This window comes from Acinonyx jubatus, chromosome C1, assembly GCF_027475565.1.
Source record: "Acinonyx jubatus isolate Ajub_Pintada_27869175 chromosome C1, VMU_Ajub_asm_v1.0, whole genome shotgun sequence".
Classification (NCBI taxonomy): Eukaryota; Metazoa; Chordata; class Mammalia; order Carnivora; family Felidae; genus Acinonyx; species Acinonyx jubatus.
Window position 1 is genome coordinate 3881617 of NC_069381.1, and position 16272 is coordinate 3897888.

Below are 16272 nucleotides of genomic sequence, written 5' to 3' on the forward strand. Positions count from 1 at the left end.
TACTATCTCTATGAATTCCACAACCAGGTGTTTATAAATAAAGTTTTATTGACTGGTGGCCACGCCCACTCATTTACATATTGTAATGGCCACTTTCCCAGAGCCCCACCGCCCACAGTCTTTACTCTCTGGTCCTTCCCAGAAAAGGTCTGCCGTTCCCTGCCTTCTGGGTTCACAGCAGCTCGCTGCAAATGTCTGTGGGGCTGTGGCCCTGGGGAGCCTGGCAGAGTGTTAGTAAAGCTCTGATCATGTGGCCTGGTGTGGGGGCCGCCCTGGTCAGAGTCAGGTTTCCAAACTCTAGTCTGGTGCCCTTCCTGTGACCTGACACAGCTGCTCAGGCGAAAAACTCCTCTTCAGAGCATGCGTTCAAAGCGGCCCGGGCATTAAAAATCTAATAAGGATAGTAGCTAAAATCTTCACATTTATTTTTTTTTTTTAACTTGTTTAATGTTTATTTTTGAGAGAGAAAGAGAGTGTGAGCAGGGGAGGGGCAGAGAGAGAGGGAGACACAGAATCCGAAGCAGGCTCCAGGCTGAGCTGCCCGCACAGAGCCCGACGCGGGGCTCGAACCCTCGAACCGTGAGATCATGACCGGAGCCGAAGTTGGACGCTCAACCGACTGAGCCGCCCAGGCACCCCTAAACTTGACATTTATCATGACACTCCATCCTCCATCGACCCAGGGAGGTAGTGTTAGCCCTATTTCGAGGACACAGAGCTCCAGAGACACGTCAGGTGCCCGAGGTCTACCTGGAGAATCCTGGAGGGGGGCCAAGGTCTGGGATGGGATGGGTTCCTGGTCCCCTGAGTAGGAGCAGAAGGGAGGAGGCCCACGTGTCTCCTAAAGTTCCTCCTGCCATTAGTTTCTGATGTTGGAAATAGCCACTCACAAAATAGAGGCCCCATCACATAAAGTAGGACAACGCCCACAGAGTGGAAGTCTTCAGAAGTCACGTTTTGAAGAATGACGGGAACAGGCCCAGAGAGGGTGCGTGGATCACAGCACCTGCAGCGGTCTGTGTGTTAGAGCCGTAGTTTTGCAGGGAAAAAGCATATATTCACATAGAAAAACCTGAAGAGGAATTATACCAAAATCCTAGCATTGACAAAAATAAAAAGCCCAGCCCTGAAAATTCCTGTGCCCTCATTCTCTTTCTCATCGTCCTGGTGTGGTTAGGATCGTGTTTATGTCCTTCTGCTAAGCGACAGGTGAAATGGGACGGGTGTCCTCTGAGTCAGAGCCTGCTAATCTTCCATGCATGGAGGCCAGGGCCTGGTTTGTGCGAATTTGCCTGGCTTCCGTCCTCCGTGGGGGTGGGATCTAGGCGTGTTCACAGCACTCATGCTCTAGCTCAGTGAACAGGAGGAGGTCTCCCTGGCACAGGAAGGGAGGAGCAAGGTGTAGACAGGGACAGTGAGGAGGTGGTGGGGGAGGGCGGTCAGGAGGCCACCGGGGCCAGCTGAGGATGGTCTCCACCCAGCTTGTGCCTGGTGGGCACCCGCAGAGTGCCAGGTCCCTGTCATCGGCTGCTATCTTTCTGGGGAGGGGGACAGACCATAAGCACATCTTATCTCTGAGGGCGAGATGTGTCCTGTGGCTGCATTAACGAATTACCACCAACTGCATGGTTTTAGAACTACAGAAGTTTCTTTTCTCACAGTCCTCTGTTTGTGACCACATCACTCCAGCCTCGGCCTCTGTGGTTACGTTCACGCTCCTCTGTGTCAGATCCTTCCTCTGCCTCCCTCCTACAAGGACACCTGTAGCATTCAGGGCCCACATGACAATCTGAGAGCATCGCCTATCTCAAGACCCTTAATGTAGTCACATCTACAGAGACCCTTTTTCTACCCAAAGGACCATTCACGGGCTCCAGGAGCCGTTATTTAGTCAACCACAGAGAACAAGAAAGCAGAGAAAGGAGTTCTGGGATGTGGGCTCCCAATTTATGCAGGACGATCAGGAAAGCTGGAGTGAGCGTGAGCCATGTGGTGATTCAGAGAGAGAGCATTCCAGGCCAAGGGAACAGGACTGTCCCCAGCCTCCAAGAGGCCACAGGAGGAGCCTCAGGTCAAGAGATGGGATCAGAGGTGAGGGAGCAGATCTGGTGAGGACTTTGGCTTTGACCATCCGTGGCAGAGAAGCCACTGGAGACTTTTGGACAGAGGAAATTTGACCTGACTTAACTCAAAAGGCTCACTCTGGCTGCTCCACTGAGGACAGCCAGTCCCTCCCGCCAGATGGTGGGGGCTGCTTCTCAAGTTGTAATGTATGCATGAACCTCCTGGAAATCCAGTTAAAATGCAGGTTCTGCTGTGACAGGTCTGGGCCAGAGCCTGGGATTCTACATTTGTGATGCTGATGCTGCTGGTCTGTGGACCACACTTTGCTCAGGTAGAGTGTTGGAGGCAAGGACAGAAGTGGAGAGAGTCAGGGGCTACCACAGAAACCCAGCCGAGGGCATTCTGGCTTGGACCAGATGGCTGCAGTGGAGGTGGGCAGGGGGGTCCAATTTTAGATCAGCTTCAAGGGGGAGCTGGAAGGACCGGCCAAAGTTCTGATGCTGGAGTAAGAGAAAGCTGGGCAAGGAGGAGGCCCAGGTGTTGGACCTGCGCACAGGAAGGACAAGACACAGCAAGCTACCCTCCTTCTACCCACCCCCCTCCACCTACTCTCCCCCTTCCTGCCTGACAAACTCCTAACCATCCTTCAAAACCCAGCCGTGTAAATCCTGACCCACACTACAACATGGAGGAACCTTAAAGGCACCAAGCTAATGAGATAAGCCAGCCAGTCACAGAAAGACAAACACTGTGAGACTCCACTCATATGGGGTAACTAGGGGAGTCAAAATTATAGAAACGGAGAATAGATGGGTGGGCACCAAGGGGCTGGTGGGGAGGGAGGCATGGAAAGTTAGTGTGTCAGAGAACAGAGTTTCTGTTTGGGGAGATGAGAAAGTTCTGGAAGTGGGCGGGGGTGATGGCCGTATAACATGCACGTACTTAAGTCACAGAACTGTATACTAAAAAGGTTAAAGTGGTAAATTTTATGTTATGCATATTTGACCACAGTTTTTAAATCGTTTTAGCTAATTTGGGTTGATTTCCAAGATGTAGCGTGAGAAGAGCAGACAGCAGAATATCCACAGTGGGCAGTGTCTGAAGTATCAAAATAAAAGCCCTGGCCCTGAGTCGCCTCGGCTCAGAACCCTCCCCAGGAGGCAGCGTCACCCCCAAACCGTCTGTATAACCCTGCCGGGGCCCAGCGCTGGGTGCTCTCCCGGGCAGAGCTCGGGCAGCTTGGTGGGACGCACCCCGGAAAAGTCTGGATGAAGACAAGACGAACTGGTGAGGGAGCCTGCTGTGCCTGGAGCGCTGAAGAGCAAGAAAGGGACCCCCGAGGTGGAGAGAGATGCATGGGGGTTTGGGGGAGGCTCCGGGAGGGCGCCCGGACGCCTCCCGACAGCGTGATCACACTTAAGTGCCAGTGAAGCCGTCAGCCCTGCAGGTGGATCCAAAAAATCCTCCACGGACAGCCTGACCACCCCCTGGGCTTTCTGACTCAAACGACAGCTGCTGACTGATGGGAGTTAGCTTTGGCCTGCTCAGTATCAGAAATATTTGGGGTTCCTTGCCCACGTTTGAAAAATCAGGAAATTTTTACCACCCCCAAATTCCCTGGATCTCTGGCTTCTCTTGAAAAAAATCAAGGAGTGTGGTCACGCTGAGCTGCCTTCCCAGGGGCAGAGACGGAGTGTGGGTTCCCCACCGGCCACCGGCCTCACCCTCCATACCTGTCCGGCCCGTGGGGCTTCTGAGTCCGGTATGGAGAGAATCTCTGCGAACCCGAATGCGGCTGGCTGTTCGTCCTACAGGTTTTGAGGGTTGTGGAGTGTTACCGAGCCCACCCTGGGCAGCTGGGGACGCAGGCTCGGCACCCGAGCTGAGCTTTGAGGAGTGAGGGGCGGGGGAGTTCACCTCCACGACTCTCAAAGGGACACCTGCGCTGTCCAGAGGACCGGCAGAGTTCTCCACTGCAGCATGGGGGGGCTGCTGATGGCAGGGGGGCCTCCCCCCGCTGCTCGAGCCTCTCCCCCACTCCCAGTGGGTCACTGCTGCTGAAGCGCGAGCTCATACTTAGACCAGCCTGGGCAGCAAACTCTGGCTCCCGTGAGGCCAGCGTGCCTGCCGGCTCAGGGTGGCATTTCCTCCACCTGCAAACAGTAGTAACATCATCCTCGTGCGGTTGCTGAGAAGGAATCGGGCATGCGGCCACAGGACACGTCGTAGCCGTAGCTTTAAAAACGTATTCATTTCCCGCCCCCCCCCCCGGATCTTTCGCCCTCCTATCGGGGGGCTGTGTTCAACCCGGTATAGGTGCTAAGCTTTGTGATGACCCAACAGATAAGAGTCCCGCTTGCCTGAAACTCGCAACCCATAAGCTGTTCCTTCTTGTGGGTCCGCTGCTGAGAGCTGCCTCCACGCCTGTCCCGCGGCAGGAGAGGCCGAGCGGAGCCCCGGGTGCAGGGCGTGGACGCCCAGGGGACCCCCCAGCCACGAGGCGATGCCCTGGAACCCCAGGCACGCCCCCCAGCCTGGCAGGACAGGGCTGTGCACTAGCAGCCTGGTTTTCTCATTTCAGATAGCAGAGCAGCTGATGACCTTGGCCTACGACAATGGCATCAACCTCTTCGATACTGCAGAAGTCTACGCGGCGGGCAAGTACGTGTCTTTTCTCGTGGGGAAAGTGTGGTGCAGGCCGTGGCTTCCCTGGGAAGAGCCAGAGCTGCTGGTACTCCGGTCCTTGTTCCCAAACGTCCACAAATGGGCCTCCCACTCTGCCTGCTTTTCTAAAGTCTAAGTGGCTTCAGAAGGTGTTGTTTTCATGGGGCCAGAATTGCAGAACACTGGGACACCGGTCACTTACTAAACTCCCCATGTATCCAAACACAGAGAGGACCACAGTCCCTCTGGTGCCTGAGATGCTGTGCTGGGCCAGAGCCTGATTAAGCTGTCGTCCGTCCCCTGCGCTCCTGCGGCCAGCGCCACATGCCTGACATTCCCACGTCTTAATGGTACAGTGAGGGCTGCAGGGAACGGCAGGGCCTCTCGAGCTGGGGGGAGCAGAGTCTGGCCAGCCGAGCACTGTAGGAAGCACTTCCCATCTTGGCAGTGAACTTCCCTACTCAATTATGTAAAAGCCCTCTTCAGCCAAGGCTGCTGGCTTCAGTTTTAAAGACTAGCTGTAATCAAATCATCCACTCTCCTGCATCGGGTTTCCAAAAGTCAGCTTTTGTTTGTGAAGTCATCTGTTGGCTCTCTGTTCGTCCTCCCTCTGGCCCCTCCTGCCTGGGGCGAGCCAAGTTCCCATCAGCTGGGTCAGCTGCAGCCTGGCTGGCTGTGCACCGTGGCTGCTGCGGGGCCAGCACCTGCCTTGAGGGCTCTGGGTTCTTACCTGCGGCTTGAGTTGGGGCCCAGAGCTCTGAGAATCAGGGACCCAGCAGGGCGTTTTCTCAAGTCTCAACCCAGGGTCTGAGGATCTGACAGCCCCAGGAACCTGCACTGGGACCCCCAGATCTCCTCAGTCCCTGTCAGCAGCCCTCTGCCCGCCCCACCCCACCCCCCCCACCCCCCCCCCCCCGGTGCTACAGCCCCCTCCTAACCCCTCCCTGCTGGCAGCTTCTTCCCATCAAAGTGAAATGCTTTCCAGACAGATGAACCAAGCAAAGGGTCAGAGGTAGAAAAGCCCGATGCAGATGCCAGGCCCACAGGCGTTCCCTGGCCCTGCTCCTGTCTTGGTTTCGCTGCCCATGAGAGCACGCGGGAGACAGCTCCAGGCAGCCTTCTCGGGCTCCAGATGGCCTGGCCCCTGTGTACAAGCCTTGCACACCCCACTCCACAGCCGCCACACTCCCTGTGTCCCTGTCTTCACTCCCCCAAAGAACTGGACACCCAGGGCTGGCATAGCAGAGCAAATGCACTGGGTATCTGGCAGCCTCAGGGCCTCTCGGAGCCCCTTGCCGGCAGCCGGGGACTCAGAGCAGCTTCCGGTGGGTTATTGTTACCCCTGGAGCCCACTGCCCTCATCCTGTCCTCCTCTCCTCCGCACGCCTCTGCGGCTCCTTCTCAGTCCAGCCCTCAGTCCCATCAGTGGCATGGTGCCAGCAGTGACCCACACGGGAAGCAAGGGACAGGCCAGAAGAAGCTGTTCTGCGGGGGAGTGGGGGGGCTGCCGGGCTCCTCCGGTGGCTTCTGGGCCCGGCACTGTCCCTCTTGCTAACCAGAATGCCAAGCACATATTTTGCTGAGCCCCCTGCTTCTTATGCTGATGCTAATTTGGGCGCTTACCAGAGAGCTGCAGGATTTCTGTACCCGCTCCACCACCGCCCCCCCCCCACCCCGGCCCCAAGCAGATGTCAGGCTTCCCAAATGCAGGGCCACAAGAATTCACAGCCACAAGCAACAGGCTTTGATTAGCCGATGCTCTACAGCTCCTGCAACCCCAGGACCACTCCTCATTTTTCTCCCTTCCTCCTTTCCTCATCTTTTGTCCCACAAATGAGGGGCCAAGGAATAAAAGGAAGAGGCCCAGGGCTGAGTGAATTTCTGTACATCTTGACCATGAATGACAAGCATTCAGAATGTATGCTGAACAGCTTGCAAATTAGAGCCCATTATTTCTGAGTGGATGACTCAGGCGCTTTTATAATTGGAATGTAGCACTGGGTATGGATCATTCTCCGTCTGTTGTTTTTACTCAGAAACATTTCGCTACAAGCAGAAAGTTCTTAAAAGTTAAGCCAGCGCTACAGTGCCAGGCAAGGCTGGAACAGCCCCGCCCGTGACCCCCGCTAGCCCAGGTTTGGTGCAGGGCCAGAGTGACGCCAAAAAGAACAGAGAGCAGTCCTCATGGCGTTTGTCTCTTTAGTGTTCAAAAGCAAGAAACAAGAGAGATGCACGCACCCACACACGTGAGCACACACACGCATGCACCCTGCTGGAAATTCAGCCCCTGGCCCTGAATACATGTTGATCGTCTCTGAAAAGAGAGGATGCACTTGATGAATAATTTACCTTTTTAAAAAATATATATACACTTCTCTGGAAACTTCACCCATGGAACGTTGCCAAACATCTTCCCCGGTGAATTTCCAGCAGGCCAGGGAAACGGGATACGGCAGGCCTCGCCAACAGGACATCAGCTCCTTCCTTCTCTGTGAGAGCTGGAGCCGTCTGCTCGTACAGGCTCCTGCAGGGGCACCGCTCACGGCCACCTTCATGGGGGGTGACAGCCGCTCGCAGGCTCTCTCCTCGTTCTGGAATGAAGTGTCCAAGGCAAGGCGAGCATGAACAGCCTGGCTCTCTGGCCCCAGTGGCATTTCCACAGAGGGGACCAAGTGGCCCATTGTCATGGTAGGGGCGAGGTTTAACGTTTTTGTCGCGCTGTCATGAAATCTCCGTATCTCGGTCTTTCTTGCAGGGCTGAAGTGGTATTAGGAAACATCATCAAGAAGAAGGGATGGAGGTAATTACCCTGTTCTCTCTGTGGTCAGTGTCCAGGGCGCACACGGGGAAAAGCGTGGAAAAGGCAGGTGGGAGGGAGGAGGGCACCGTGAGGGACAGATGCGTGCTGGGTCCTGGGCGAGCTCCGACTAGGGCCCCGAAGCTGCTCTTTCCTATTGCCCAGTGGAGTGCTCAGTGAGGCCTCACTGGCCCTTGGGCAGCCAGCCAGTCCTTCGAAAGCCTGGAACTTCTCAGAACTGTTCTCACTGGGCAGGAGAGAATATTCCAGCCCTGGGCTGCCTCCAGGGGTAGAGAGCATTCACACTGTGGTGGGGGGTGCTGCAGTGAGGCGGGAAGCTTCGGCTGAGTCACCAAGTGAGGTGCCAAACTCCGTTCCCCAAGACCAGAGGCATCTCTGCTTGAAGGGGGAGTTGAGCAGGGTGGGGGGGTGGGGGGTCCTTGTGCCCCTGACTCTGCCCCTCTGCCTCTGATCTCTACCTCTGGTCCAGCAGGGATTCAGGGGCCAGGGAGCTAGGTTGCACTCTGATTTGTGTCAGGCCAAAAAGATCTGGACATGAGGACTTCCCAGATGGCCCGGGTAAGGCAGAGGGTATAGCCACTGAGAAGAGGGACATCCTTCTCCGGACTTGGACTCCACCCTTTGCCACTGGCCCTACCTGTAAAGGGACCACGTCTGGCCTCCCTGGCAGGGCTGTCCTGAGGCTCGAGGGCCTGAGTCTGTCAAACGGCTGGCCAGCTAAGGGCTGCACATCACACTTGTCTGGGGAGTGGTGGCCCTTGTGGCTGGGGTCCCCCCACAAGGCGTTCAGAAGCCTGAGGGTTCCACCCTCCCCAGGACAGACAGGGCTGGGCCCTCGCCTGCACTTGGGGGCCCCTTGAGGCCTGCATGTGTTTATTTTCAGAAAGAGCAGAAGCTGTTGTAAAGCTGCCCCCCCACCCCACCCCACCCCATCCCACCCCCACCCCCCCACCCCCCCACCCCCCCACCCAGCGAGTGCAAAACCCCCTGGGGACAGATGACAGACACCCTTCCTCTTGTCCCAACCGAGCTGTTTGTTTCTTCTCGGCTCTAATTCATCACAGAATTCCTCCTCACACTGTAATAAAGGAAATCGCATGTATTAGTGGGTCCCCTGAATAGGTCTTAGGTGAATACTCGGGAAATGCATATCTGGTCACCCCCCTGCCTGGAGACGGAGCTCAAGGGGGCCACAGCTTCTGACTTTGAGGAGCTATTTCCTGAGCAGCCCCCCTGCTTCCAAGGGAGGAAAACACAACCACAGGGGACACGGGCACCCCCTCCCCTGGGAAGGGTCTTGATGAGATGTGGCCTGGAGGGGCCATCCTTATCCCTGCTCATCCCTCCAGGACCAAACAGGTGTCAGCTCCTGCCTCTTGTGGATTCACAGCAGGAGGCCCGAATCTATTCCTTTCCCTCAGGGCTTTCCATCACCCCACACACCAGCTCCCTCACACCCTGGGTCCTGCGCCACCCACCTGTCTCTCCCTCCGGATGCCCCAGGCTCTCCCCAAGGCCGTCCCGCAAACCGCTTTCTGAAAGCCTGTCTCCGGCCTGTAGGGGAAGAGCCAGGCTGCTTGGCCCCCTCGCCTTCGGCATCCCCACTGGAGCCCCTCCTTCTGCTGCAGCCCCTGCATTGACCTCCTGGGAGCGTGCTCCCTGCACCCCCTAGTGTGTGTCCTGCTCTGGGCTCTGGTCTGGTGCGTGAGACTCCATCCCCCCCCCGGCCCCCACTGCCCAACTTCAAGATGAGTTAGTTGCGTCTGTGGCTTGTCTCCTGGCTCGACGGGGAGCCCCAGGACCCCGGGCTCGCACACGGCAAACATGAAATGATCTCGAAGCACCCATTTCACACCCCGTGCTCCCAGATGAGAAGGGTGTTTAGGACCCTCTTTGTAAACTGAACACACCCCTCCCCACCCCAGCTACGTCCAGTAACACCCCTCTTCTTCTGTTCGCAGACGGTCCAGCCTGGTCATCACCACCAAGATCTTCTGGGGAGGAAAGTAGGTGCAGCGCAGGCATGCTCCCGGCCGGGGTCAGGGGTCAGCAGCCACCGCCCAGAATCGGGAGGCTCTCCCGGGGGGGGGGGGGGGGGGGGGGGGGGTGTGTTTGTGCAGCCGTCTGCCCCGGCCAGTGCCCAGCCCCACTGAGAGACATCAAGTCCCGGAAAAGCAGCTTCGGCTGAGTTGCCTTTTACTCAAACCTTGTTTCATTTGTATTTTTTACCTTCATGGGCTTGGTTTTTGTTTGGTGTTTTTTTTTTTTCTTTTTCTGATTACAGGGGTAACATCCCCAAAACTCTGGGAAACCCAGAAAATTCGTGAACTGTCTCAACCACGTGCCACCTTCCCTGGCCACAGACCAGCCCTGCCCGTTTCCAGCGGTCTGGCCCCTCATTGTCTCTAGGGCCGGACCAAATCGGCTTCCTAGGAATTATAAATACGATTCATTCTTCACTTAAAAAAAAAAATCTAAGCAAAACAGAAGGGCCTATTGGAACCCAGAGACCCCTCCCCCTGCATCCACCCCCACTCCCCCAGGCCGGCCGGGCAGCGCCCCTCCTCCTGGCTGCATGAACGCACCCCTGGAGCCTGTGGTTTGTCTCCCAAGTGGAATCAGATGCACGCGGCACTCACTGACCTACTTTTCTTGGCCTAACGTTGCATCATGAACATTTCCCCCAAAACCGCTTGCAACATCACACACGCTGTTGTGCTGTTTTTCAGAGCGGAGACCGAGAGGGGCCTTTCCAGGAAGCACATAATAGAAGGTGAGGGAGGCGCGCTGGCCCCACATGGCCCCTGAACCCACGGAGCCTCCTGCAGATGCCCAAGTGAAGGACACAGAGTGCCCCCGCCCACCAGCCACACGCGCAGGCCTAGGCCTGGAGATGCCCCGAGCTCTGGTCCCACCCTCTCCTTCCACCCAGCCTCCGCGTCACCAGAGCAGGGCACCACCGCCTTCAGATGGGCATTGTGGTCCTGGGGAAGACAAGACAGGCCTGGGCCGGGCCCCATGCTGACTGGTGGTCCTGAGTAAGGGACATCACTTCCCCAAGCCTCTGTGGCAACATCTGTAAAATGGGTGTGGGAAGAGTGGCCACCTCTGGGATTTGGGGGAGGACTGGGAAGAACCCAGGAAAGGTGCGTGTCAGACACAGCCAGGCGCTCTGTGCACAAGTGAGAGAAAGAGAGAGAGAGAGAGAGGCAGGGAGGGGGGGAGGGAGAGAGAGGGGTCGGGTAGGCTGTCCCGCTTATCCTATACTTGTGTCGTCTTTGTGCCTTTTTCCACCTGGACTCCCAGATGATACACCTGTCCCTTTAAGAATCACACGATTAGGGGGGCTTTGCTGCGGCCCCCGCAGCCCCAGCACTTCTCTGTGTGGCTCTGCTCTGAGCCCTTGCTCAGCGCTCACTGGTGATCTGTGCCTTCGGTGCGTGGACAGGGATGCAGCTCCCACTCCGTGCCGGAGAACCTGGCTCTCCCTGTCACCACGTGGGCCCCCAGGGCGCGCAGGAGGGCACCCCTTCGTGCAGTCGCAGAGCATTGGCCTGTGGACCCGACCACACGACCCCCCGCTTTGGGGCGTGCACCCACTTAGGTCCTGGCTCTTCTTCACCTCCGGTGGCACCTGCCCACATGTGTCCCCACGCCGTGTGACGGCTCCGGGTGCCTGGGACCTCTTGCTCCCTGTGCCGCACGCAGGTGCGCGGGTGAGGGCCCAGCAGTGTCAGTGAAGATGGTGACCACCCCTCCTGACTCCTCCCCACAGGTCTGAAAGCCTCGCTGGAGCGGCTGCAGTTGGAGTACGTGGATGTGGTGTTTGCCAACCGCCCGGACCCCAACACGCCCATGGAAGGTGGGTTCTCCGCGGGGCACCCAGGCCTCCCGGCTGCTGGGGGCGGGCGGGGCGGGGGGGCCTGGCACCTCCAGGCGGAGTCCCCGAGTCCCCGTCCTGGCCTTGGGTCCATATGCACCTGATCGGTGTGGGCTCTACGCCCCCTCCCGGGTTCAGAACCGAGTGGAATGTTCTCTCCTCTCAGCTCTTGCTATTTCGTAGCTAAATGAAGTCACGATATGATGGCTGTTTGCAACTGCTGTGTTCTTTTCAGGCATACTCCCGTTCTGGCGGGAGGTTTTAGGGGCCTCCTGCTCTGAGAGATAAATTGTTACTTAGAGGAGAAAAAAAAAAAAACAGCGCGGTGCTTTGAAAAGCAGTTTTGGTTTCTTTGCCGCGTATTTATTCTTTCCTCTCCCGCCATCTCCGCCCTCCCATCACCCCCCCCCCCCCATTCCTGCTTCAGGCTCCTCATTTGTGCTTTGCTGCTTCAGGGATTTGGAAAATGAAGTTGCATTCAAGTTATTTTTTCTTCATTTGTTTCTATATATACCGAGCACGCGTGCGTGTATATATTTGCGTGTGGGGTCTGTGTGGTCTGTTTGGTTTTTGTCTTTTCGTTTTTTTGTCTTTAAACAAAACGAGTATTCTGGGAAGATTTGTGCGTCCCCTCCCCACGCTCTCTGTCATACCGCGCCTGTCCGTGTTCCCACAGCTATAAACTCTGGTCTCTTTAAATCTTTCTTTATCACCAGGGGACCCATTTAGTTCCTCCAAGTCAAGGACATTCATCATAGAAGGTACACAGTACCCTTAGCCCGACTATTGACTCCTGTGTCCGAGCTGCATTTTATGAGACAGTGTTTTTATTTACACTACTCTCTTTCCCCCCAAGACAAACTTCTCCATAAAATGCATAAAGGAAAAATAACGCCCTACGAGAACATCTTGCAAGTGAAGGAAAAGCAAAGCAGTGTGGAGCCCCCGCCCTCACCCCCGCCTGGCCAGCGCTGCCATTTCATTTCTCCTGCCCCCCCCGCCCCCCCCGCCCCATGCATGACACCCCCCCCCGCCCTGCCCCCCCCACCCCTCCCCCCGCCTTGCACTGCCGTGATCCTCGAGGCCGGCTGTCTGTCCACCAGGGCTCCTCTTGATTTGAGGATGCTGGGATGGGCGCCTGAAACCTTGACCCTGGATGGTCTGGGAGAGGGTTGGGGAGACCAGGGGCCCACAGGAGTCAACACCGGGGGGATCCCTAGAACGAGCGGCCTCCAGCGCGTCTTAACGTTGTAGGTCACGTCTGCTAAGCTCCTGCGTCAGGCGGAAGCAAAACACACCGGTGGCCAGCTGCCCCGTCACGGCACGCGGGCTCCTCCACGAGCATCGTGGCTGCGCGTGGTGCTCACGTCCCCTGGGCGGGCTGGGCCACCTGCCGCTCTCGCCCCCTGCCACGCAGCCCCACCCCTCCATCAAAACGCGGTCACCGGCCTCCTTGCACGATACCTACGTGAGCAGGCCAAACCCTGAGACCTGGCGTGGGCTCTGCCTGCCCCCGAGCTAAGGGCCGCCCCAGGGCAGGCCGTGGTCTCCCTGGGAGCCGGGCTGTGTTCCACAGTGGGAGGGCGCCTGCCTGCCAACTGGTGCTGCCACCTGACCCCTCCCATGTATTATTTGTGACGAGGCAGGAGGTACTGTGGGTTCTGGCAGCAGCTGGAAGGATCAGGCCCTCCTGCTGCTGCCGGCCGGCATTAAATATCGAGGTGCAGGACAGTTGTCCCCAGTGGTCCCTGCGTCTGGGGCCGCTGACATTGGCTTGGGCAGAAGCGCAGAGTGCCGGACTCCCGTGTGTGGGCCGTCCACCCAGCCAGCCGTGCCCGGGACCCCTTCTCTCTCAAGCTGGTCGCAGGCTCCGGCGGGCTCCTGCCCCGGTGGCCCGCCCCGCCCCCCAGGCACCTGGCGGACCCCCTCTCTGCATGGAAGAAGGGGTGCTGCAGTGTATCGTGCCATTTCCCGGGTGGGGAGACAGCTGTGCTGAGGGATGAGAGGGAGCCAGGCTGGGGAACGAGGGTGTCCGCTTCCGTCTCCAGCATGTGGGCCGAGGCCGTGGCTGAAAAGAATCGGCCGTTACGCTGCATGGTCACAGGGGACCCTAGGAGCGTTTCTGAGGAAGCCGACAAGGACAGCGGCCAGAAGCCTGAGCTTGGCCTTGGGTGTGGGCAGATATCTTCCCGGGCCTCCCCGGGCTTTCCGACAAGAGCTGTCCCCCTTGGCATCGAGTGGTGTGGGCAGTCAAACCGGGCAGCCTGTCGGTGGTCCCTGGGGGTTGGGGCGGGGCTTCGGGCCTCCCTGCCAGCCTCCTCCGAGGATGGGCAGAGAGGAGTCCAGTCCCCGACCTTGGAAGGAAGGAGAGGGCAGGGGTCGACCTGAAGGCCTGGAAGCCGAGGTGTGATTTTTCGGGGGCCCTGGGCGTACCTGCCCCAAGACCAACACCCCAGAAGCCCCAGCTACCTTAGCTTTCTACCGAAAGAGGGGACCTCGGCCAAAGGGGCGCTCAGGGACCCGGGATGGGGGCGGGATGACATCCAAAACAGAGGTGCCGTTCTCTGCGGGAGAAGGTGCCCGAGGGTCTGTGCCATTCAAGGGGGAGCTTGGGTGAACAAAGCCCGCGTTCTCCTTCCTTCCTCCGGCTCTCCCACCCCCCTGCCATCTTCAGGGGCCCCCCAGCCCCCCGCCATGTCGGCAGCAGATGAGCAAGCCACCTGGGGAGAGACAGGACTTCCAGGGGTCAAGGTTGCCGCTTCGTTTTGACAGACACTTGTTCTTGAGCCCCCTTCCTGCCCTGCCTGTGGGAGTGAGACTTGCAAGCACTGTATGGGACCAGCGAGGAGTCTGACGACGCAGCCCTCCTCCCCGCAAAGCTGAGACATTTGAGGTCTTTAAATTCGAGGCCAAGTATGTTGTTAACACCACAGCATCCCCGTGGGCTGAAACAGCCTGGTGCGGGAGCAGTAGCGAGACTGTAAGTGGCAGATTTTCGTCTCTCAAAAACTTTTTTGAGTACTAGGAAGAGTGTATCGTGTAGCTGGGGCGAGGGTCCCTTGCCTGCTCCTGGGCTGGTTTGAGAATCCGGGACGGATACAAACGGGGCTTTCCATGTCCACTTCTGGCTCTTGGGGACACATCTGGAACCATCCAGGGCCCCACCCTGCCCGCTGTCCGGACGGATGCCATTATTACCTCTCTATTCAGTCCTCCAGATCCCAGGGAGAACCTGGGACACCCCGAAGCGGGGGGACTCGAAACAGGCAACTTCCTGTTGCCCTCTGCCAATGTGATTCGTCCCCAGACTAGAGACGCGCCCCCCCCCCCACCATTCCACCGTCTAGAATGACATCCTCTGATCTCACCTTTCCCTCCTCTCTCCAATCCGCCATAGAAATGCCACCGTCCATCTAGAACCCATTTTTCAAAGATTCCGTAAGACTCGTAACTACTGGGGGAAATTGTTTTCAAGGCCAGCTGCTTGGGCTGTGGTTCCCTTTTTCCTGCGGTCCCTGGAAACCCCAGCCACACCCGACTCTGGAGCCAGGAAGTACATTGCTTGCAAGACATCTTTGCAGCCCCCCACCTCCTGCTCCACCTGTCTTTGCAGAATGTCCCCAGGCTGGGCCCCATGCCCCCAGTCACCCCACCCCCGACCCGCAGTGTCCCCTTCTCTCCCGACAGAGACCGTGCGCGCCATGACCCACGTCATTAACCAGGGGATGGCCATGTACTGGGGCACGTCACGCTGGAGCTCCATGGAGATCATGGTACGGCGACCTCTCGGCATATGTGCGTCCATGGGGTTCCCTGCCCCATTCTAGGGATGAACACCCAGGACTCTGGCTCGTTCAGTGCCATTGGTCCCGATGGCACAGACAACTGGGTACTACAGGGAGGGACAGTATGGTAACCTGTGGCAGCCACATGTGTAGGCAGTGCTCTTAACTTGGATCCCAGCACCGTGTGGCCCTGGACAGATGGCTTCACCTCTCTGAGCCTTGGTTTTCGCACCTGTAGAACAAGACCGCTAGCATGACCCCCCAGGAGGCTGTTCTGAGGACCGAGAGAACAGTTGTGAAGCTCTTAGCAGAGCACCTAGAGCTCAGCCAGCGCTCAGCAGCAATAACAGTACCAGCCACTTGCACCCGGCTCTCATGATGCCCCAGCTGCCGTTAGACTTGAGGGCCTCATGCGGACTGACTCCCATTGAAACCTCCCAATGCCCTAGGAGGAAGCGTTACTGTCATCCTGTTTCTCAGGTGTGGATACTGAGGCACAGAGAAGTTAAGTAACACACCCAAGGTCAGCCAGCTCACTCTGAGGTGGGTCCCCAGGCTGCGTGGCGCCCGGCCTGGGCTGCCTCAGAATGTGCGCTGCTGTTGGGAGCCCGGCTTCCATCTCCTAATCCGTCACGTTTCCCACACTTTCAGGAAAGCAACCCCTTCCTTGTCATCTCCCTCCAGCAGCCATCAGGGACGGAGGACTGCAGATGTCTCTTGCTATCAGGGTATCCCAGAAGGGCCAGCGGGGTGGCGCTGTGCTCCTCAGAGGTTGGAGAGCAGAGGCCTGGGGATCGGGTTTTCCCAGGACTGGCTCTGAGGCTGACCTGCCACCCCTGCCTCCAGGGCCCTCCCGGCCTCAGCCCTTCCCGTGCCCCTCCTCCCAGAACTCCCCACATCCCGGTATCCTTGGCGGGGGGGGGGGGGGTTCTCCTCTAGTGAGCCCCAGATTTCTACTTCATCACAAAAATTAAGCAGAATCTTCAAGTTCAACACACCTCTAGGAGCCTGTGATTTTAATCAGCCTTTGGCACTCACAGCATTAATGAGTACTTGCTATT

The 16272-nt window shown here is 57.8% G+C and overlaps 1 protein-coding gene across 10 annotated transcripts in view; it reads left to right on the forward strand.

Moving 5' to 3' along the window:
* Nucleotides 1–16272, forward strand: part of KCNAB2 (potassium voltage-gated channel subfamily A regulatory beta subunit 2) — an 86194-nt gene that overhangs the window by 63459 nt on the left and 6463 nt on the right. For 7 of the 10 annotated variants that reach the window (XM_027060613.2, XM_027060616.2, XM_053206147.1 and 4 more), the window contains 7 exons: nucleotides 4646–4725; nucleotides 7484–7528; nucleotides 9508–9552; nucleotides 10276–10319; nucleotides 11322–11408; nucleotides 12143–12187; nucleotides 15114–15199. In XM_027060613.2, the coding sequence (XP_026916414.1) occupies nucleotides 4646–4725; nucleotides 7484–7528; nucleotides 9508–9552; nucleotides 10276–10319; nucleotides 11322–11408; nucleotides 12143–12187; nucleotides 15114–15199 (432 nt within the window). The remainder of the gene's footprint in view (nucleotides 1–4645; nucleotides 4726–7483; nucleotides 7529–9507; nucleotides 9553–10275; nucleotides 10320–11321; nucleotides 11409–12142; nucleotides 12188–15113; nucleotides 15200–16272) is intronic. The other 3 variants (XM_027060617.2, XM_027060618.2, XM_027060612.2) reach the window with 1 other exon arrangement.